This window comes from Pelophylax lessonae, assembly GCF_965119305.1.
Source record: "Pelophylax lessonae genome assembly, chromosome: 1".
NCBI lineage: Eukaryota > Metazoa > Chordata > Amphibia > Anura > Ranidae > Pelophylax > Pelophylax lessonae.
In genome coordinates, this window is record NC_138768.1 from 461,354,002 (window position 1) to 461,376,630 (window position 22,629).

Here is a 22,629-nt window from a genome sequence, read left to right on the forward strand (position 1 = left end):
ACCTGCGAAGGAACCTGGACAGCAACTGAATCGGTGGAAACGCGTACATCAGCCTGTACTGATGCCACGGGGCCACTAACGCGTCCGACGCGTCTGCCCGAGGGTCGCGTGTCCTTGCCACGAACCTCTTCACCTTGTAGTTGAGGCGAGACGCGAACAGGTCCACATCTGGAAGACCCCACTTCGCGCACAACATCTGGAAGACAGCCGGGTGGAGAGACCATTCCCCCTGATCCAGGGTCTGGCGACTCAGATAGTCCGCCTGCCAGTTCTCCACTCCCGGAATGTGAACCGCCGTTATCGCCGGGACATGAGTCTCGGCCCAAGACAGAATGTCGGCCACTTCTCGAGCCGCTCGGGCACTCCTGGTGCCCCCTTGGTGGTTGATGTAGGCCACCGCCGTGGCATTGTCCGTCTGCACCCGAACCGGGCAGCCCTGCAGCCGGTCCGTCCAGCGATGAAGACAGAGCCTTATCGCACGCAATTCCAGAATGTTGATCGGAAGGGAAGACTCCCCCTCCGACCAGGTCCCCTGGGCGGACAGAACGCCCAGAACACCACCCCAGCCCGACAGGCTGGCATCCGTGGTGATTATCGTCCACGAGATCGGACGAAACGACTTGCCCCCGGACACCAACGGGGACTGGAGCCACCACAGAAGGTTTTCCCTGGTGCGATGACTCAACGAGATCTGAAGATCCAGAGATTGAGGTCGCCCGTCCCACCTGGACAGGATCTCCGCTTGGAGACCCCGCGTGTGAAACTGCGCGAAAGGAATCGCCTCGAAGGCCGAGACCATCAATCCCAGACATCTCATACCCGTCCGCAGAGACGAGTGTGGAACGTCCCTGAGGGACCTGACTTCCTCCTGAAGAGTCCTGAGTTTGTCTTCCGGCAGGAAGACCTTCGCCTGCACCGAGTCCAGTATCATTCCCAGATAGGGGAGACGAACCGACGGACTCAGTGTCGACTTTGGAACATTTATCGTCCAACCGAACTCCTGCAGAGTTTGCATTGTGACAGACAGGTCCTTCTCCAGACCCTGTCTGGTTGCAGACCGAACCAGAATGTCGTCCAGATACCCCAGGACAGAAATGCCCTGGGCTCTCAATAATGCCAGAACCGGTGCAAGCACCTTGGTGAAGACCCGCGGAGCCGAGGCGAGCCCAAAGGGCAACGCCACAAACTGGTAGTGATCCTCCGCAATGGCAAATCGAAGGTACTTCTGATGACCCTCGAATATGGGGATGTGAAGGTACGCATCCTTCAAATCGATGGAGGCCATGAATTCCCCCGGAACCAGGGCAGCCACCACCGAGCGCAGGGATTCCATGCGGAACTTGCGAACTCGCACAGAGCGGTTCAGAGCTTTCAAGTCCAGAATCGGACGAACCTTGCCCTCCTTCCTGGGCACGGTGAACAGATTGGAATAAAACCCCCGAAATCTGTCCCGATGAGGCACCGGAACCACCACTCCCTGAGCCCTCAGGTCCCGCACCGCCAGGTGCAGATCCCGCAGGCGCTCTGGAGACAGTTGAAGATTTGAGGGAAAAAATCTGCTCTCCGGCCGAGAGAGAAACTCGATCTTGTAACCAGATCGAACGATTTCCAGAACCCATCTGTCCCTCACACGGGCCAACCAGGGCTGAAGAAAACCGAGCAAGCGTCCCCCCACCCCAAAACCGGGTGAGGGCGCCCCTTCAGGCCGAACTGTTATGGGCCGCAGGTCCGGATTGACCGGACTTCTGTTTCCCAGACCAGGGCTTCTTCTGAGAGCCTTGGCCCTTGAACGGTTTGCCCTTGTAGTGCGGCCGAAAGGCACGAAAGGACCCCTGAGGGGGCCGAAAATGAGCATGCTTCTTCCCAGAAGCCCCCTTAGCCTTGGGGAAATGGGGCAAGAGAGTGCTCTTACCCCCGGTAATCCCCTTAATCAACACATCCAGGGACTCCCCAAAAAGGCGAGACCCATCATAAGGCAGATTGGCTAAGGTTTTACGTGAAGATTGGTCCACCGACCAACATTTCAACCAAACCAGGCGGCGAGACAACACCGCCACGCTGTGCACACGCGCGGCCAACGGAATCAGGTCCAGGTCCGCATCACACAGATACATGACACCCTGGTGGATCTGATCCACCATATCCAGGGTCGCCGCCGAGGCCGAATCGGCCACTAGGACGCGCCTAAGCATCTGCGTCCAACTTGCGATCGCCTGGGCCGCCATGAGAGAAGCAAACAGAGCCTTAAGCATAGAACCCGTAACAGAATAAGTATGACGGGCAAGAGACTCCAGTCTCCTATCCGTGGCATCACGGAAAACAGGGGATCCCTCTGCAGGGATCGCAGTGGCTTTGTTCAAAACCGCAATAGCATGATCCACTGGCGGAGGCACACACCACCGTTCATCAGTGGCAGGCGAGAAAGGATAACGCAGCTTAAATTTACTTGGTACCGCAAAAGGCTTGCGCAAATCGCGCCATTGGTCCTTAACAGCGCGCTGAAAATCAGCATTGCAGGGAAAAACCTGCGGCGTCCTGCGTTTTCTCTGCGTCCCATAAGCCGCCAAGGCAGCTGGGGGACACACCTCGTCCTGCAAACGTAGCGTCTGCTTAATGGAAGCAATCAACTCATCCATGATTGCAAGCTCTTCAGGCGAGCCAGGGGGAGAATTATCAACCCCCTCAACTTCAGCCTCTACCTCAGACCCCACTAGATCAAGAGAGGAGCGGGACCCCGATAGGGGGGTCCCCGCCAGAACAGCCCCATCACCTTCACCCTCAGAATCAGAGGACAGAGCAACTCTGGGCCGTTTAGTAGATTGAGCAGCCACCAGCATTTGCACCTGTGCAGCAAGGCCAGCCACAATAGTGGCTAAATCCCCCCCTGGGGGGGAAACAGCGGTCCCCTGGCTTTCCACCAATACTGTGGGAAACTTGCCCTCCCGAGAATCCATTGCCCCTGTATGCCAGACAACCAAGGGTTAACTGCCCCCATACAGCAAGCGCGGCAAGCGCAGCCCACCGCACCACACTCAGGCACAATGAGACCCCCACAGGGAAAATACAGACTGAATACAGGCAATGGAACACAGGAATAGAAGGATAAAACCTGAGGAGACTCCGCTGCTGCTGCTGCCTCGATCGGTGCTTCCAGGAGAGAGGAAGTGATGCTGCCAGGGCGCTCTATGTAAGCCTATGGAGGCTACAAGAAAATGGCCGCCGTGCATGTAAACCATGCGGCCGGAGCGGGCGCCGGTAAAATGGCGTCGTTTGGCGCCGAAATCGCCGCTCCACAGTGCATAAAATCACACACAATATTATCCCATTATATGGATACATGTTAGATCGCCGCAGCGATCGCTGTATATGCCCCAACATGCCATTAAAAACATGCCCCACAGCACACAGCTCCTCACACTGCCCAGCCTGACATACTCAGTGTCATACAGCTCCCCCCCCCCCTTGCAGCCCACAGCATGCAGCCGAGAGATAGGGAGACAAGCAGTGTGATTAAAGGCAGGTTACACAGTCCCAGACTGAGACCCCCCCCAGACAGACAGGTCCCCACATAGATACACTTACCTCACATGGCGTGGGGAACCCGCACAGGCGAACAAGCCGCTGCACATGAGGCAGGGAGAGTCGCAATTCAAGACGCACACAATGGCGGTTCAGAAACCGCACAGCGTCCGGTGAGGTAGCCACCTCACCAATCATCCCTGCACCGAACAGGGATGGGTCGTTCACTGTGCCAGGAGCGTTACCTGGCTGAACGCTCGATGGCAGACTGGGAAGCCACTGACCCACGACCTGCGACCTGCGACCAGGGGGATCAGCCCGAGACCCAGTCCGCATGATCCTCTTCGTCCGAAGAACTAACTAATGCTGACAAAAATAACAGCTAAGTAAAGGTAGAGAGAAAACTCAAACAAAATATCAAAAAGAAGAAAGAGTCTGGGACAAAAAGTCCCAGCACAGAGAGAGCCAGCCACTCCTGACAAGCTAGACATTAAAACTGAGATATGGTTGCAGGAAGTAGGAGGGTATTGACTGAGGGGACCACCCCTTGAGGGTGGGATATGTTAAAGCTTTATTGTTAACATATTCTGTTGCCTAGCTACTCCTTCGGAGCAAAGTCTAATACCCATATGTGACGAATATGAAGAGGCGGCGACTGTCGGAGGACGTAAGAGAAAGATTGATTTGGGCGGAGTACCATTTTATCTCTGTGGACCACCAGATAAGGTGAACGGCAGGATAATGCCGCCAATTCAGACACTCTGCAGGCAGAAGTGATAGCCACCAAAAAGGCAACCTTCTGAGACAATGAAAGCAGAGGAATCTCCCAAATGTTCTCAAAAGGAAGCTTTGAAAAACAGATAATACCAGATTCATATCCCACGGAGGTAGCGGAGACCGCCTTGGAGGAGCAATATGGCGCACTCCCTGAATAAAGGTACGAATCAAGGCATGCGTAGCTAACGGGCGTTGAAAATATATCGCCAAGGCCGACACTTGGCCTTTGATGGTGCCCATAGCCAACCGCTGTTCAACCCCTTTCTGCTGAAAGACCAAAACCCTTGCAAACGAAAACAAGCGAGGTTGCACCTTCAGCGAGTCGCACCAGGAAATGTACGATTTCCACGTACGATGATATATCTTCCTGGAAGTCGACTTCCTAGCCTTCAAGAGCGTAGGAATCAAAGAGTAAGAAAGACCTATCACTCAAACCTGGCTTTTAACAGCCATGCTGTTAAAGCCAGCGACTGTAAAGCAGGATGGAAGATCGGACCTTGAGACAGCAGATCTTCCCTGAGAGGAAGTCTCCAAGGAGCATCGGCGATCAACCTTACTAGGTCTGCATACCAAGACTGGCGAGGCCAGTCTGGAGCCACCATAATGATCGGAATCCATTCCATCTCTATTCTGCGTAAAAGCCTTGGCAGAAGTTTCAGTGGCGGAAAGGCATAAATCAGCCAATACTGACCCCAAGGAGCCACGAGCACGTCTGTGGGGTTGGCCAGAGGATCTCGAGATCTGGCTACAAACCTCTGCACCTTCTTGTTAAGTTGAGAAGCAAACAGATCGACCTCGGGTGTCCCTCACCTGACACACAGGAGATGAAACACCTCCGGGTGTAGGGACCACTCCCCTTGATCCAACACCTAACGACTCCGGTAATCCACTTGCCAGTTCTCCACAGCTGGGATATGCACAGCAGAGAGAACTGGGACAACCTGTTCCACCCAGGCCAAAATTTCGGCCACCTTCCTGGCCGCCAAGACACTCTTGGTGCCCCCTGGTGATTGATGTAAACCACAGCCGTGGCATTGTCCGATTGGATCCGAAGTGGACAATCTTGCAGACGAGTCGTCCAGTGGCTCAGACAAAGCTTTATTGCTCTGAGCTCCAAAACATTTATCGGTAGTTAGGACTCTTCTACTGTCTAGGTTCCCTGGGCACAGAACTTCCCCAGTACCCCGCCCCAAAGGCTGAAGTCAGTGGTTACCACCGTCCAAAACAACGGGAGGAAGGACTTGCCCTGGCATAGTGCTGGAGAGTAAAGCCACCATAATAAAGCAGATCTTGTGTTGTGGCTCAACCGAATCAAAGTGTCTAAAGACTTTTCCATTTGACTAGAATCTTTCTTTGCAAAGGTCTGATATGGAACTGAGCAAACGGAACCAACTCGAAGGTTGATACCATCAGACCCAAGGCCCGCATGCAAGTTCGCAGAGAGGACAGATCGTTTGCCATCAGGATCGCCCCCTGCAACTTCTGTAGCTTGTCCAGGGAAAGAAAGACCCTTGCCAATGCTGAATCCAGAGTAAGGCCCAGACAAGCCAGTCTCAAGGAAGGAATCAGGGCGGATTTCTTGAAATTGATGGTTCACCCGAACTCCTGCAGGGAGCTGACAGTGATCGTCAGGTCGCCAATCAGGGCTGAATGAGAGTCTGCTCTCAATAGAAGATCGCCCAGATACCCCAGTACCGCAATCCCCTGTTGGCACAACAATGCCAACACTGGAGCCAGTACTTTGGTAAATACCCTGGAAGCGGAGGCGAGACCAAAGGGTTATGCCGCAAATTGATAGTGTTCTTCTGCTACGGCAAAGAGTAGAAACCGCTGGTTACCAGTGTAAATAGGGATGTGTAGATATGCATCCTTGATATCTATGGAGACCAAAAAGTGTCCCTGGTGGTGTGATGCAACTACCGTTCGAATGGATTCCATGCGAAACCTCTGCACCTGCACGAAGCGGTTCAGAGCCTTGAGGTCCAGAATTGGATGCACTTTGCCCTCTTTTCTGAGCACAGTAAACAGGTTTGAATAAAACCCATGAAAGTTTTCCTGAGAGGGAACTGGTACAATCACCCCTTGCGACAGCAGATCTTGTGCCGCCTCCCGTAGATCCCTTAACCGGTCTGGAGAGAAGCGCAGGTTGGACGGGAAGAATCTGTCCGAAGGACAAGACCGGAATTCGATCTTGTGCCCTGATCAGATTAGTTTGTGAACCCATTTGTCCTGAATCAAGGAAGTCCAAGGTTCCAGAAAGAAGCGAATACGTCCCCCCACCCCAGAAGCGGGTGAGGGTACCCCTTTATGCAGGCGAGGATTTGTCCACAGATCCGGACTGGCCGGTCTTTGATTTACCTGATCATGGCTTCTTGGAATTCCCAGAAGACCTGAACGGCTTCCCTTTTTCTTTCGACCCAGAGGTATGAAAAAGCCACCTATGAGCAGTGAAGGAAGGCCCTCCTCTATGACGTGGCACCTTGCCCTTAGGGGACTGAGGAAGAAGAGTACTCTTCCCCCCGCGTAAGGCCCTTGATCAACTCGTCTAGAGAGGATCCAAACAACCTCTCCCCCAAATAGGGAAGATTTGGCGATTTGGCAAAGTGTCAAAGTCTGCAGACTAGCTTTTCAACTACACCATGCGTCTAATCACAATCCCCACTGCCGACACTCTGGCCACCAGGGGAGCTGCATCCAAGGACGCATCACACATGAACACCAGGGCTTGAGCCATCTGGTCCATTAGGTCCAGCACCGCAGGAGGGAGCTGCTCAGCTTTCAAGTTACCTCTTAGTAACTTCACCCATTCAGTAACTGTCTGAGACACTATGACATTCACAAATATTGGTTTCATAATGGAACTCGCAAGCACGTGCAGATGGCGGGACAGACACTCCACTCGCTTATCCACAGGGTCCGTGAAGGCAGGGGATTCTTCCACCGGAACCACAGTAGACTTATTCAGCCTGGAAACCGGGTGATCCACCTTAGGTGGCACGGCCCACCTAGTGGAAACTGTATCTGCAAAAGGATAATGACGTTTAAAGCGCTTAGGCACCACTAGCATGTGCTTGATGTGCCACCATTGTTCATTGACAAAATTGTCCAAAAATTCTGGACAAGGGAACACCTTGCCCGATTTGCGGGAGCCAAAAGACAACTGCGAATCCGGCGCTGTATCTGCCAATTTTAAAGTTTCCCGCACTGAAACTATAAATGCTTCCACCAATGCGCATTCCCGCGCGGCGGCAGACAAGGACAGGTCCTCTTCACCATCAGAATGCTATAACAGGGGCTGCACTTACAGCAGAAGGTTCCACAGCTACTCCTAGTGGGTCTGTGGGTGAAATAGTACCCTGGGACTCCATATTACACTGATATGAAAACAAATGCAGTGTCACTTTAAAAGTCACTAAATCGCGATCCCACATCTAACTTAGAGGTATACCTAGTCCCAATCCAATATAAGCCGATAGCAGAGTAGGTGAGAAAACATACGGGGGACCCCAGAAAAACTTTACCAGACAGCTCAGGAGACTGCCAGCATGTTCTGTAGAAAGTGAAAGTAAAAAGTTTCTTCACAGGAAATGACAAGCACAGCCTGTCATAGATAGATCTTTATGTTACATGCCGTTCGCCTGTCCAGCTAATGTGGACTACAAGAAAATGACCACCTCACGCATTACTATGGGGAACAAGAAATGGCTGCCCCTGCATTTCAATGGGAGAATAGAAAGCATGAATCTACAGCAAAATGGCGGCCCCCCACGGCGCGCCATGCGGTCTCCCCGGCACCCAGAAGGGGTCCCAGGCAAGAGGCATCAGAGGGTCCCCACCAGGACCAGGCTACCCCCGAAGAAAAAATCCACCACGGGCGCAATACTTCCGCCCGCCCCCCCCCGGAGGTAGGACCTGCTATGGGTAGGGGAAAAAACATGGAGGGGGTAGGCCTAGTATCTCAGAGGCCAGGGGAACGGAGGGAGCCCCGAGGGTCTGACTATTCCTGGGAGGGGGCCCTTGTCCACTCCAAGACTGCCAGAGGATTGGGGGGACAGTATTAGTCACCATACCACGGTACCAGGTGGGTGCCACTCTGCACAGACCACCTCCCACCCGGGGTGGGGGTGCTGCCAGCCACAGGGTACGCTGCAACTCAGAGCATTTCAGGTTGATCGCGTCGCAGGCTCGTCCCCAGCCATCGGGGCTCTGTCGTGGTGAGGCCTAGTTCTGGACTATAACCTGCTCACGCTCGTTGGCCAGGCTGGGAGACCATAAGGATCTTGAATATCCAGTCCTAAACCACAGCCGGCTGTTGCTTGTAGTTCTCCAGGAACTCTAACTACTGAAAATAAAAAAAGTCACAAAATAACAAATTTCCCTATTTAGCTAAGACCGAAGTCCAAGCAGGGAACTAGGTTCTATTCGTAAACCAGGCAGAAACAAACTAGATGCTGTAGCAGAGTGTGTGGGGTTATGCCTGCAGGGATAGCCCCCATAAGGGTGGTAAAGCTTTTTCCTGCCTTGTGCCTATTCCTGATTGGAGGAGCATAATCCAATGGTCTAAAAAGATATGGAGCTGCGTCTGTTGATGAACAATAGAGAAATACAGGATTTTGTGGTTGGCCTGCACACGTGCTAAAGAATCGTTGCATTGCAGACCATTCAAAATTTTTAGTACTTTCCTAAGCGGCCACGCTTTTGCACCCGTGTCTGTTCAGATCTGGCAGGCCCCAAAGGAAGCGCAGAGTGCTTCAGCACATTTGCGCATGTGCTGGACCATAAAAGAAAGGGAAGGGGCAGTAAGGGGACTGAAGCTCCCCTTTAATTGCCCCAGCGTATTTTGTTATTCACTGTGGATCATTACAGGAGTGCTGTTCAACCCATTCCAGATAACACACCCACAAAGTGAGGGTTTTCCCTAAATCAGCAGGCTTGTGATCTAAAACAGAAGTGATCCAGGCAGCAGTTCAGCCACTCGATCACTTCTACATATCAGCAATTTTGTGGTGGAACAATTGCCCCCCCTGTCTCTTGGTTTCAGGGCTTAACTGGCTCACATGTGAGCCTCAGAGGATGCACGGCTTTCAGGATGGCCAAGTGGGTGGAGATACGGGAGCTATTTCTCACCATTTCACAGGCCACAAAATAGGACTTATTTCTTAAGCTGACACTTTTTTCTTTAACCTGTTTACAACAGCCCTGGGGTACATTTACTTGTCTAAGGCAGGTCAATAAATTACATCTACTGTATTGAAAAATGCATAAAATTTAGGGATCTATGCACTTTTTTTAATCAATCATAAGGTGCTGACATTTGTATCAAAACTTACAGCTGTACTGTAATTAGGTATAAATGTATTAAAAATATTTATAAAAATATGAAAAATATACAAAATGCATTGGGCATTAAATAATTAAGGAGTATGGTTATCATTGATTCACTGGAGATATTCACCCAGTGAAAACAATGAATTCTCAGAAGATTTAATGGGATTCCTTCTATATATTATATGACACTCACAGGGCAAATTGTTGCAAGTTCAAATCTTGTCACAGAGAACATTTATAGTACAGTAGCAGTCATTTTTGTAAAAATTGAGTAAAAATGTGTGGTAATGTTGTGGCCAAAAAATGTGTGGTAATGTTGTGGCCAAATCTTGTTAAATAACAGAATCCTATTGTTTTATATCCAAGATGCTGCTAAAACATGTATAAAACTATTTTAACACCATGCATAGCGAATGTGGGCAGCATGTCATTTGTTTTTATTACTGCTTCTGCTATGCTGATACAAGCCCACATGGCTTTTAGTACTGGAGTAAGGGGCGGGGTGTTTTAGGAGAGTTCTCCCACCCCCAAAAATGAGTGCATAGGGGAAAGGAAGGAGAGACTGATATCCCTCCTACCTGCCGATATTGGCCAACTAGATGGGTGCCCTACCCCCCTTCTCCTTACAAGTAAAAGGGTTTTTGCAGTCCAATTCAGTAGCACATGTTTAAGAAAATTACAGCATACACAAAAAGTATTACTTTTTTCAAATTTGTATCTAAAATATTTACCTTTCTAAACTAATGTAGGATTGGCATTTCAGAGAATATGTGAACACAGCCCCTTCTTCACTGTTCTGACCCCGTTTGCACACTGAGAAATTTCCCACATTTGATGGGCCAAGGGAATTCAGGGGAAGTTGTTCCCATGACATAAATTCCCATGGAATTAGTCCTAATATGGGTCAAATTAATCTTGCCAGTGCCATACCTGTGTTAAAAACACAGGTTCAGTAAAAAAAAAAAAAAAATCCAATGCAAAGAAGTGCAAATTCTTCACTTCAAATCATAGAATAGTTTGAATATTGTGCAAGGTTGACTTATTACAGTAAAGCACTTTCCCATGTAAAAATCTTGTTCAATTAAATTTTCACATGGGCAAATGTTGATTGAAACAAGGCGAAAACCACTGCTGAGATACCTGGAATAAATTTGGAAAATGTCATCTTGGTAAAAAATGTTAGGCATGTTTCATATTGAATCATTGAGGATTACACCACTAAAGCGGGTTTTCCAATGTTTTTGTCCGCCTGTCTGCTTAATATAATAAATATATTCAGGGTATTTTTAAAAATGAATTGCTAAACTAAGGCATATCTGCTTAAAACAGTGTGAAAATCATTTTGGTATTTTGGTTACAACTAGCGCTGAGTAAACCACTTGCAAACCAAAGTTTCATAAATTGGTGTAGGCATAAAGATTTTAATTTCCACAGAATATGAAAATAGTTAAGTGAGACACCACATCAGCAGCTGCTTTGAGAGAGTAGACTGTGATCTCCAGCCACACATTGATTGCTACCATTAGGAAGACAAAATAAAATAGCGTTATCTACTGATCTTTATAATATTGTTAATATAGAGTGCTGCAATATTTTTGCATTCATATTGGTAAGCTCTAGATATCAAAACTTACCACTGCTGCAGGAGGTTGAATCATACAGCCTACTGTTTCTCGAAACCTTTTAAGTTCAGTTTCTTCATCTTCCAGTCTTTCCCCAGGCTGTGCAGGTTTTATCTGAATATGGAAACGCCGTGGTTCTTCATCATCATCATCAAAATCAGAGTCACTTGAGGAGCAACAAGTAGTTGCAGGTTCTCCTGTTTTGTTGTTAAGAAGTTTAGAACAGCAGCTGTGTTATCAATCAGTTAAGCTTGAGGGTCCTTTCACACAAGCTTTCTGCCCAGCGGACTCCGCTTTGCTCAGCAGAGGATCGATCCGCCAATCCTAGCTGAGCAGGTGGATAACAGGTTCGCCTCCACTCACTGTGCTGAGACGGGCCTGTCAGAGCCCCACTCTCCTCTATGTGAGATCGGATGAAAACTGACCACCTGTTTTCATCCGACCCGATCCTCCAGACGGATGGAAAATAGGGCCACCATCCGTCTGGATTTCACGGACAGAATCAGATTGGATAGCAGCGATGTCAGCAGACATGTCACCGCTGACATCTGTTTCCCCATAGGGGTTCATGGAGCGTCCGATCAGGTCCGCCTGGAAAACTGACAGGTGGACCTGATCGGAAAGCCTGTGTGAAAGGGGCCTAACTCCTCCATTATACTAGGCAATTAAACCACCTTCATTGTTATGTTTATTTTTGGTCTTGCGTTGCTAAAATAATAATGTTAATTAAACTAATAAAATAAAATGCAAAAAGTATTTTTTCCAATTAAAAATGTAAATATATTGCTTGTTGTATTTCAGACCTTGAAGCCTACTAAAGCACAGGGCAACATGGTGTAACCCACAGAGATAACAATTAAAAACAAATTAATTGCTCTGGCTATCCTGGTTATTTCCAGTTCATTAGGCCCGATTCATACTGGTGCAACAATTGTTCTGACTTTGAGAGCACAAGTTGCATGACATGTAAAAATCTATTTTTCCCTATGAGGGCTGTATGAACTGGTTCAACTTGTGTCAGGCCGACTTTGGAAAAGTTTCTTGCACTACTTTGGTCAGACTTCTGTACAATTTCAGCCCATAGAATTGAATGAAAGTCGCATCCGAATCAGATCAGCATCTTAACTGATCCGACTTGTGACATGCAACTTGTGCTCACAGGCAATACTAGCAATGCCCCCCCCCCCCTTTGAGTCTGGTATGAATCTTAACCACTTGGCACCCACGCTATAGCCGAAAGATGGCCACAGCGCAGGCTTAAAATTCCGGGAGGGTGTACATGGACATCCTCCTGTTCCTATGCTATCTGCACGCCCTGCGATTGCTGAGTCCTTGGGACTCGGCTGATCATAGATCAGGGTATAGGGCCAATCACAGCGGGCCCTTTACCACGCGATCAGCTGTCAGCCAATGATAGCTGATCATGGACATAACTAGAAGCCAGTTGAAGGGTTAATGGTGTTTTCATGCTGTATATTCTTCTCTATTTCTCATGTAGCTATCCTTGATTTAAAGTCAAAACATCATGTTTGTTCAGAAATGTCTAACTTTGCAGAAATAGTTTTACATGAGAATAAGTCTGTTATGGGAATACTCTAACTTAGGTAGTATGCCAAAAAGTATCATGTGATAGTGAGTAATACTGAAGCCAAGCTCCTTATTGCGAAATACATTTTTCTGTTGTTCTAACTGTATATATGCTTGGGACGTTTCCTGAAATAAACCAACATGCTCTGACTCCACCCTTGTGTATGTCTCTGTGTGTTCCCGAATATTCGTAGGGAGTCCATCTAGCCGTTCGGTTCAAAAGTCCCTAACACCTGTTATCGGCTTTTTTTTTTTTCCCTTCACAATGTCAGCATGAAGAAAAGAAGAAAGCCATTACCCGGCTTCTGTTAGAGGAACATTGGTCCCCCCTAGTGTCCACCAGTACTGCTAATCAGTGCCTCATCAGTGTCACCTATCAGTGCTGCCTACCAGTGCCTCATCAGTGTCACCTATCAGTGCTGCCTACCAGTGCCACCTCTCTGTGCCTGATCAGTAGTCATCAGTGCCATCTCATCAGTGCAGTTATTTAGCAAAAAAGAAAAACCCAGTGGTGATTAAATACCGCCAAAAGAAAGCCCTATTTGTAGCCAGCTCGCACATACTAGGAACGCTGCAGCTTGACTTTCTCCGTTTGAAAGGATGTTTTTACGCGTGTTACATATTTCCAATCTGTAAGTGCATTACCTGCTAATAAATGTTTATTGCCTAAATGGGTTGGGCTATGATCTTTTCATTCCTTTGTAATTCTGGGAATCGTTTTAACTGGATATTCGCCTGAATACATACTGCCGATGCTTGCCTTATCGTGGATACTCACCCGATATGAGTGTTGTGGGGCTTTCCATAAGTTTGGAGGCCGCTGTTTTTCTGGTAAGCAGCCATTCCTATTACAGGTTGGTGGTTGCATGTCAGGTGGATGGATCACTGGATCAACTTCTTCTTTTATATGCACACTGGGATTCTATGGTGATTTGGATCACAGAACTGGTAATTCATTTTTGGACATTACACATTTGTTTCAAATATTTTCATGCTTATTTATGGACTGGTTATAAAATGTTCATTTTCCTTGATTCAACTTAGCTGGCTTACAGGTTTAATTGTTTATGCATCAATTTTTTATGTATTTATTTTCTATATATTCACTTATACTTATAATTTAACATTTAAAGTTTCATGCACTTTACAATCATGTTTAATAATTTTTAGCCCTGCACTTTATTTGTATATAATGAGTATGGGGTACATAGTATCTCTACCAGTTCACCCAAAAAAAAAAAAAAAACTGGATTTTTGTCTTACCGTAAAATCCTTTTCTCTGATGTTCATTGATGGACACAGCACCCGCCTGGCAGGGACAAAGCACCACTTTGTCTCTGTGAACCACCAGATAAGGTGAATGACAAGACAACGCAGCCAACTCCGACACCCTGCGCACAGAAGTAATAGCCACCAAGAAGGCTACCTCCTGTGACAAAGTAAGCAGAGGAAGTGCACAAATATTTTCAAAAGGCAGTTTCTGAAGAACCGACAGCACAAATTGAGGTCCCACAAAGGTAACAGAGACCTCACCGGGGGAGCCAGGTGGCGGACCCCCTGAACAAAGGTGTGAACCAAGGAATTAGTGGCCAACGGGTGCTGCAAGAAAATCACCAGGGCCGAAATCTGTCCTTTCATGGTACCCAAGGCTAAATGCTGATCTAGACCTCTTCGGAGAAACTCCAAGACACTGAAAAGGAATGGGGGGAAACCCCCGAGACGCACACCAAACAATGTAAGACCTACAGACCAGATGATAAATGTTCCAAAAAGTAGATTTTCTAGCTTTTAACAGCGTAGGAATCACCAATTCAGACCCCCCTCTATCCTTCAGCAAATGTCTTTCAATAGCCAAGCCGTTAAAGCCAGCAACTATAAAAGCAAGATGGAAGATCGGCCCTTGGGCTAAAAGACCTTCTCTGAGAGGGAGTCTCAAAGGGAAATTGGCAACTAACCATACTAGGTCTGCGTACCAAGACCTGCAAGGCCAGTCCGAGGGCACTAGGATGATCGGAAATTCCCTTCTGCCTCGATTCTTCGCAGGAGTCTCAGCAGAAGAGCTATCGGAGGAAATGTGTATATCAGACAATACTGGCCCCAAGGGCCCACTAGAGCGTCTGTGGCGCCGGCCAGAGGATCCTGAGACCTTGCTACAAACCTCTGCCCCTTCCTGTTGAGAGGAGAGGGCAACAGGTCCACATCGGGAGTCCCCACTGGAGAAGACAGTTGATGAAATACCCCTTGATGTAGAGACCATTCTCCCTGATCCAACGTCTGCCGACTGCGGTAGTCTGCCTGCCAAATTTCTGCCCCTGGAATAGGCACAACAGAGATGGCTGGAACAAAATGTTCTGCCCACCTTACAATGCCGACTACTTCCTGGGCCACTAGGGCACTTTTGGTGCCCCCTTGATGACTGACATATGCCACAGCTGTGGCATTGTCTGATTGAATCCTTACTGGGCGCCCCTGCAGACGATCTGTCCATTGGGTCAGGCAAAGCCTGATCGCCCGAATTTGCAGGATATTGATCGGTAGGCTGGACTCCTTCAGAGTCCAAACCCCCTGAGCACAATCTGTGCCCAAGACACCTCCCCACCCGGACAGGCTGGCATCCAGGGTGACCACCTTCCAGTACAGGGGAAGAAAGGATTTTCCCTCTCGAAGAGCCGGAGAGCGGAGCCACCAGATCAGGGACCCTCTCGTACCCCGGCTCAACAGGCTCAGATTGTCTAGAGACTGTGGATTCTTGCTCCATTTGGCAAGGATCTCTTTTGCAGAGATCTGGTATAGAACTGAGCAAATGGAACAGCCTTGAAGGTGGAGACTATAAGGCCCAGCACTTGCATGCAAATCCTGAGAGATAACTGCCAGTCGGACAACAGGAGCTGGATCGCATCCTGCAACTTCTGGATTTTCTCCTCCAGAAGAAACAACCGGGCTGAGGCCGAGTCCAGGCTCAGGCCCAAGTAGTCCAGTTAGGTGGACAGGACCAGAGTAGATTTTTGGAAATTCAGTTTCCACCCGAACTCTTGCAAAGTTTGCACCAAAATGTCCAGATTGTCCTTTAAGGCATTTGGAGACTCTGCTCGCAGAAGGAGGCCATCCAAGTACCCCAGTACCGCAATCCCCTACTGCCGTAGCAGAGCTAACACCAGAGCCAAAACTTTTGTGAACACCTGAGGAGCCGAGGCGAGACCAAAGGCTAACTCCACGGATTTGTAGTGATCCTCGCCCACGGCAAAGAGAAGGAAACGCTGATACCCAACATATATTGGGATATGAAGGTAAGAGTCCTTGACGTCGATAGAGGCCAGAGAAACCCCTTTGATGAAGGGATGCCACAACCATACGAATGGACTCCATCCGAAATCTCTCAACCCACACAAAGAAATTCAAGGCCTTGAGGTCCAGGATTGGACGGGCCTTGCCTTCCTTCCTGGGAACAGCAAATAGGTTTGAATAAAACCACTGAAAGCGTTCCGATTCTGGAACCGGTACAATGACCCCTTGTGAGAGCAGATCTTGTACCACCCTGAGAAGACCTCGTAGGCGATCGGAGGACAAGCGTAGGTTGGAAGGGAAGAACCTTGCCGGAGGCAAGGACAGAAACTCTAGCTTGTAACCGGACCAAATCAACTCGTGGACCCATTTGTCTTGAATTAAGGAGGTCCACAGATCTGGAAAGAAGCAAAGATGTCCCCCCACCCCAGATACGGGTGAGGGTGCCCCTTCAGGCAGAAGTGGGCTTGTCTGCAGTCCCAAGGGAACCCGCTCCTGGCTTACCAGGCCAGGGCCTTTTTAAACCCCCTGCGGGGTTACGGGCGGATTTTGATCCCTGGTCCTTAGATCCCGAGGGACGAAAGGACCGCTTATGGGCCACGTTTGCGACGAGACTCTTTGCTCCTGGTAGTCTGCGGAAGCAGAGTACTCCTATCTCCTGTAAGACCCTTAATGATCTCCTCCATGGAAGCCCTGAACAGTCGGTCTCCCACAAAGGGGAGATCAGTCAGTACCCTCTTGGAAGCCTAGTCCGCAGACCAGTATTTCAGCCATATCTTGTGGCGAAGGGTCACCGCTGTCACGGACACCCTGCAAGCTAGGAGCGCTGCATCCAGAGAGGCATCAAAGATATATTATATATATTGTTACAAAGAATATAAGCGAATATATAAAAAAGGAAATCAGGGACGCAAAAATTCAAAATGGACAGATTGCAAAAGATAGGACAAACCCCAAAAAATTCTTCAAATATATTAACAGTAAAAAGGTCAGGTCTGAGCATGTAGGCCCTTTACAAAATAATCAGGAGTGGGTGACTGGGGACAAAAAGAAGGCAAATTAAATATTTTCTTCAGCTCTGTATATACAAAGGAGCATGGGGGAGCTCATGACCATATTGGACGGTATTGACACAGCCCCAAATGATCCACAATGGCTCAAAAGTGATATGGTCCAGAAATATTTAGACAGAATAAGGGTGGATAAAGCGCCTAGACCAGATGGCATCCACCCACGCATCCTAAAAGAATTGTGCGCTGTAATTTCTAAGCCTTTGTTCCTAATTTTTAGGGACTCGTTAAGGACTGGAATAGTACCACTGGATTGGCGTAGGGCCAATGTGGTGCCTATATTTAAAAAGGGATCAAAGTAACTATAGACCTGTTAGTTTAACTTTAGTCGCAAAGATATTGGAGAGTTTAATAAAAGACCACATAGATGAGTTCTTGCTGGAAAAAAATATTTTAAGCAACAGCCAGCATGGATTCATGAAAGACAGAAGTTGTCAAACAAACCTGATTTTTTTTTTTTTATGAGGAGGTAAGTAAAAGATAGAATTAGAGAGTAGTGGTTAATGATTCTTATTCTGAATGGTCCAAAGTTATCAGTGGTGTACCCAAAGGTTCAGTGTTGGGACCCTTACTTTTTAATATCTTTATAAATGATATAGGGTCAGGGATTAAAAGGAGCATTTCAGTCTTTGCAGATGACACCAAGCTTTGCAGTGGAATAACTTCTTTACAGGATGTCTCCAACTTACAAGCTGACCTCAATGCACGGTATCATTGGGCAACTATGTGGCAAATGAGGTTTAATGTTGATAAATGTAAAGTTATGCACTTGGGGGCTAAGAATATGCATGCATCATACATACTAGGTGGAGTAAAACTGGTGGAATTTTAAAAAGTTTAAAAAGTGTTTTGCCTTGCTGCTTCTTGCTTGCATCACGCATAGCAAATCCTATACACTAGATAAACCATTGCATTAATAACATGTGACAAAAAGTTGGAGCTGCCAACATTTTATTTTTTGCTTTCAAAAAATATGTTTGGGGGTTTAACTAACCTTCAGGCCTAAAATGATTTTGTTTAAACGTGCAAAAAATGAAAAAAAAAAAAAAAAAAAACAGCTCTGGCAGTGATCGGGTTACATTTCCACTTCTCCAAGTTGTCCAGACACTTAAACATGAAACAAACAGCATTGAGGACGGGATCAGTAGTTCTATATCAGTTTTTGCAGATGACACACAATTGGGCAAGGCAATAACTGCACAGCATGAAGAAGATATCCTACAGAATGACCTGGACAAAATAACGGAGTGGGCTATGACATGGCAAATGAGGTTTAATGTGGAGAATTGTAAGGTTTTGCACTTGGGGACTAAAAACATAAAAGCACAATACACGTTACGGGGGGAACCCTTGGGGGAATCAAAAATGGAGAAAGATCTGGGAGTCTTGGTAGATGATAGACTAGGCAATAGCATGCAATGTCAAGCGGCAGCTGCCAAAGCCAGCAGAATATTAGCATGCATAAAGAAAGGGATGTATTCCAGTGATGACGCGGGTTACCGCCCCCTTCCGCGTCATCATCACGTTCATGCGGTCGGCCCGCCCTCCAGTGACGCTTCCGCTGCCTCATTGGTTGATAATCTCCCGGCTGTTACTGCTGCTGCTAGCCAGTCACAGTGTCTCCAGGCAAACCGCGGCTGGCCCTTCCCGCTGCCTGATTGGGTCGGCTGCTGCTGGCCAATGACAGCACATGCATACCGCGGACCCGGAAGGATGCTAATACAGCGAAATGTAAATACAGTATGTGGCAATATAATTATCATAAAATAATTACAATAATTAAGCATCAGCTCCCCGCTCCTCCACAGTAATTTAATTCCATGACTTTTCCAAAACCTAGTGTGTTTCCTAATTTTCCATGACCTTTCCAGGCCTGGAAAGTGTCATCTAAAAATTCCAAAACTTTTCCAGGATTTCCAGGACCGTACGAACCCTGTTAGAGGTATGAGTAATGCAATACAGAAGCCAGATTTTCTGTGAATGACTAACTATTGTACAGAACACACTGTACATTACAGTGGAATGTCTCACAAATACACATTTCTCTCCCTAATTCTGGCCAGATTTTAAACAAACATGAACTTTTTCTGGTTCAATCAAAGATTTCTGAAAAATTTCAAGAAGCGTGAAACAAATTCTGAACACTCTGATAAGCACATTGTCAGCATTTCTCTAGAAGCGCACATTGAGAAAAATGGCAGCTCACAGCTAGTTGTCTCCAAAGTGAACCTGTGGCTTTACCCAATATGTTAAAATGGAGGGGATCTGGCTGTATCATCGAAGTATAAGTGCATGTTCAAGCTCCTGGCTTCTCTGCTACCACCTCAGCTCATATCTTACAGCTCTGCACAGTTTTGATCCAGACACACAGATGTCATATTACAGGAAGACTAAAGGACCGTATGCTGCCTCCCAAAACATAGTTATCTGTTTTTTCACCATAACACACAAGGCACCTCATCAACAGCAGTATGGCAGATGGCAATTGCAGAGATGATAATCCGAATTCTGCCAGAAGCTTACTGCTCAAGGTGAGCAATAAATATGGGGCCTTTTGGCTAAGATCAAGTGTAGTATCTGTTCTTATCAGTGTTGGAATGGAACCGGAAGGTTAGTATCGGTGGTGGCCGAAGTTAACCGGGGCGCTCTGGGCGTAACTGGAGGACCGGAGTAGGCCAAACCAGAGAAAGCCGGATGGTTCCAATGCCTTCCTGATTTGAATGGGTCCGACCCTATCAGTTTGAAGGGAGCAAGAAAGCTGGGAAAAGACGGTTAGTATTGCTCCTGGATGTAATTGGTGAGGAATTGGGATGGCGGTGGGAGGGCCTTTCCTCCTGGGTTGAATCTGGCCTTGCAAAAGGCTTGTCCCCAGTTGAAGGCAAGCTCTCTCTAAGCTGTCCACGTTCCAAACCTCCTGGTAGGAAAGGGCTACACTCGGTCTGGCCATTGGGCCGGGGTAGAAAAAGCCCGTAGTGTATGTGCCCCTGGGGTGGCAGCCCAGGGGTGCCTTAATTCTCACTGGTGAGGGCCAGCTCGCCTTGAGTTTTTCGGCACCATGGTCACTGCACCTACACACTTTTTTAAGCACCTGCCTCTTGGGCAAGGCCTTTTGGCTTTGACCAGAGGAATTTTTATTCCGGCCGGAAGGCCTACCCTTGTATTTTCACAAGGGCACTAATTCACTTCTCCACTTCCCCTTCCCCACCTTTTTGTTTGTGTGTGCTTTTTTTCTTTGTAGTTTGTCACCTTCTATCACCTTTTCCTTACTGCACGACTTGTAGGGTGTGGGTCCTCGGGCCCTGCCTTGAGTCTTGGGAGGGGGTGGATATGGCCTTTTGGCTTAGTTCGCCCTCTCTCATGGGGTCTCCCTTCGGGGGAGCCCCACTTAGTACTCGGTGGGGGCTGTTTCGGCAGTCCCCCTGAAGAACGGGGTCGGTCTGGTTTCGGCCAGACAGACCATGAGTACCTTAAATCCCTGTCAGGAGTCTTGCGCCCCGGGGGATCGAGGTTCGGGTCCTACCTCTTCGGAGGGAAGACCATTTGTGTTTGCACACCCTGTGCACTTTTTGTGTTCCTCACGTTTGTGTGTGTGCACTTTTTTATGCACCGGGTGAAGTCTTTTGAGTGTGTTTCATACGCTACGGGCTTTAAAAAATAAATAAATAAATAAATAAATAAATAAATAAATATGGGGCCTGTCGAAGTCTCTCCCCCCCAGAGCAATCATTGAGGCACTAGCTTCTTGCGTAGAAACAGCTTTAAGCTCACCATACACATTATAATCTGACTTACTGAATTTACTACCCATGTACTAGTTACAATCTGACTTCTTAAATATACTGCTTAGGTACTAGTTACAATCTGACTTCTTGAATTTACTGCTTAGGTACTAGTTACAATCTGACTAAGTCCCCCTTCACACTGAATCAGAATTTGAAATCTTGCGACTTTACTTTTAATCGCATGATTTCAAAACCATATGGCGGTGCAACATCAGGTGAGACTTGGCTGACATCTGTGCAACTTCATGCACAAATATCTATGCAACTGGCACCTGAAATCGCCAAAAATCGTGCAGGAATTTTTTTTTCCAAATCGGTGCGGCACTGCAAAGTCGGCGTCGCACCAATTACAACAGTTTCATTGTTGATAAAAGGTGATAAAAATCTCATGACAAGTCGCACCGGTGTGAACGGGGGCTTATTGAATTTACTACCCAGGTATGGTTTTCACTACTTTGTTACATGGGTATGTTTACCTATGTACTGCTCCTACAAATCCTTGGGCATTGGCACTGGTTAGACAAGTACATATAGCTGTTGGCCAGTAAGGCAGGCCATAGACGGTGCAAATTTCTTTCCTGTAGCCACTGGTTGGCAGTGCGGGGGGGTGGGGGAGGCTGTCTCCTGCCAGAGAGAGAGATTGTTTAGCTGTAAAGCTAGAGGCTATAGCAGAAAATCTGGCAGGCTGGTCTTACCAAAGTTAATGTAAACCCTTACATGGTTCGAATCTCGACCGGTTCCTGCCTAACTGGCTGAGAATCAAACCGTCTATAGCTGGCCTTAAAGCAAAGGTCCACCCAAAAGAGGAAGCCCTGCTTTTTTTGCTTCCTCCACCCCATGCTGCCACATTTGGCACCACCTTTCAGGGGGGGATAGGGTTTTTGACAGGTACCCCCTCTCACAGGTGGGTGACAAGGTCACTTGGAAGTTCGGACCCCTTCCTCTTTCCCCCACCGCCAGGTCATTCACAAAGTGCAGCGCGCTTCGCACATGCGCAGTAGGGAATCAGCTGTGAAGCAGCAAGGCTTCACTGCCAGTTTCCCCTACAAGAAACGGCGAAGGCAGCACCCAAGAGCCGATTGAAAAAAATTATCTGGGGGACCGACATCACGGGATCCCTGGACATTTAAGTGTCCTAATATTAAAAGTCAGCAGCTACAGTAATTGTAGCTGCTGACTTCAAATTTTTTGGTGGGGAGGATGGAGCTCCGCTTTAAGCAGCCCTTACTGTGGTTGGATGGTTGGACACTAAAAGCTCACATAGGATTGGCTATCTTGTCTCTCCATTTGCTAAATGCTAGACCTGCACCCCTGAAGGTACTTCAAACTCTTATGGTGACCATACACATACCAAAAATCGGCCAAAATGCGGTCATTTGGACAGTTCATTAATTTTTCGGCCAGTTGATGGGCACAAATCGGTTGTGACATTTTTGAGCCAAAAAAAATTTAAATTTTCTGCCGAACAAACGATAAATTGAAAGGTTAATGTGTTTCTCGTCCAAACAGTTTGCACTAGGTATATGTGAAACAACAAAAAACTGATTAATTTATATCCATTGAACGATTTATCGGTCATTACACGATAGCACGATCGTCTGCTCTCACAGGCGAGTGTTCGTTTTTCGAAAATAAGTTCAAACAATTTTGCATATAGTGTAT

General features: G+C 47.6%; 1 protein-coding gene across 7 annotated transcripts in view; it reads right to left on the bottom strand.

The window, feature by feature from the left end:
- The window catches only part of FCHO1 (FCH and mu domain containing endocytic adaptor 1), a 507,107-nt gene that overhangs the window by 151,777 nt on the left and 332,701 nt on the right, over window positions 1-22,629 (bottom strand). For all 7 annotated transcript variants that reach the window (XM_082267054.1, XM_082267048.1, XM_082267051.1 and 4 more), the window contains one exon: window positions 11,259-11,443. In XM_082267054.1, coding sequence (XP_082123180.1) covers window positions 11,259-11,443 — 185 coding nt within the window. The remainder of the gene's footprint in view (window positions 1-11,258; window positions 11,444-22,629) is intronic.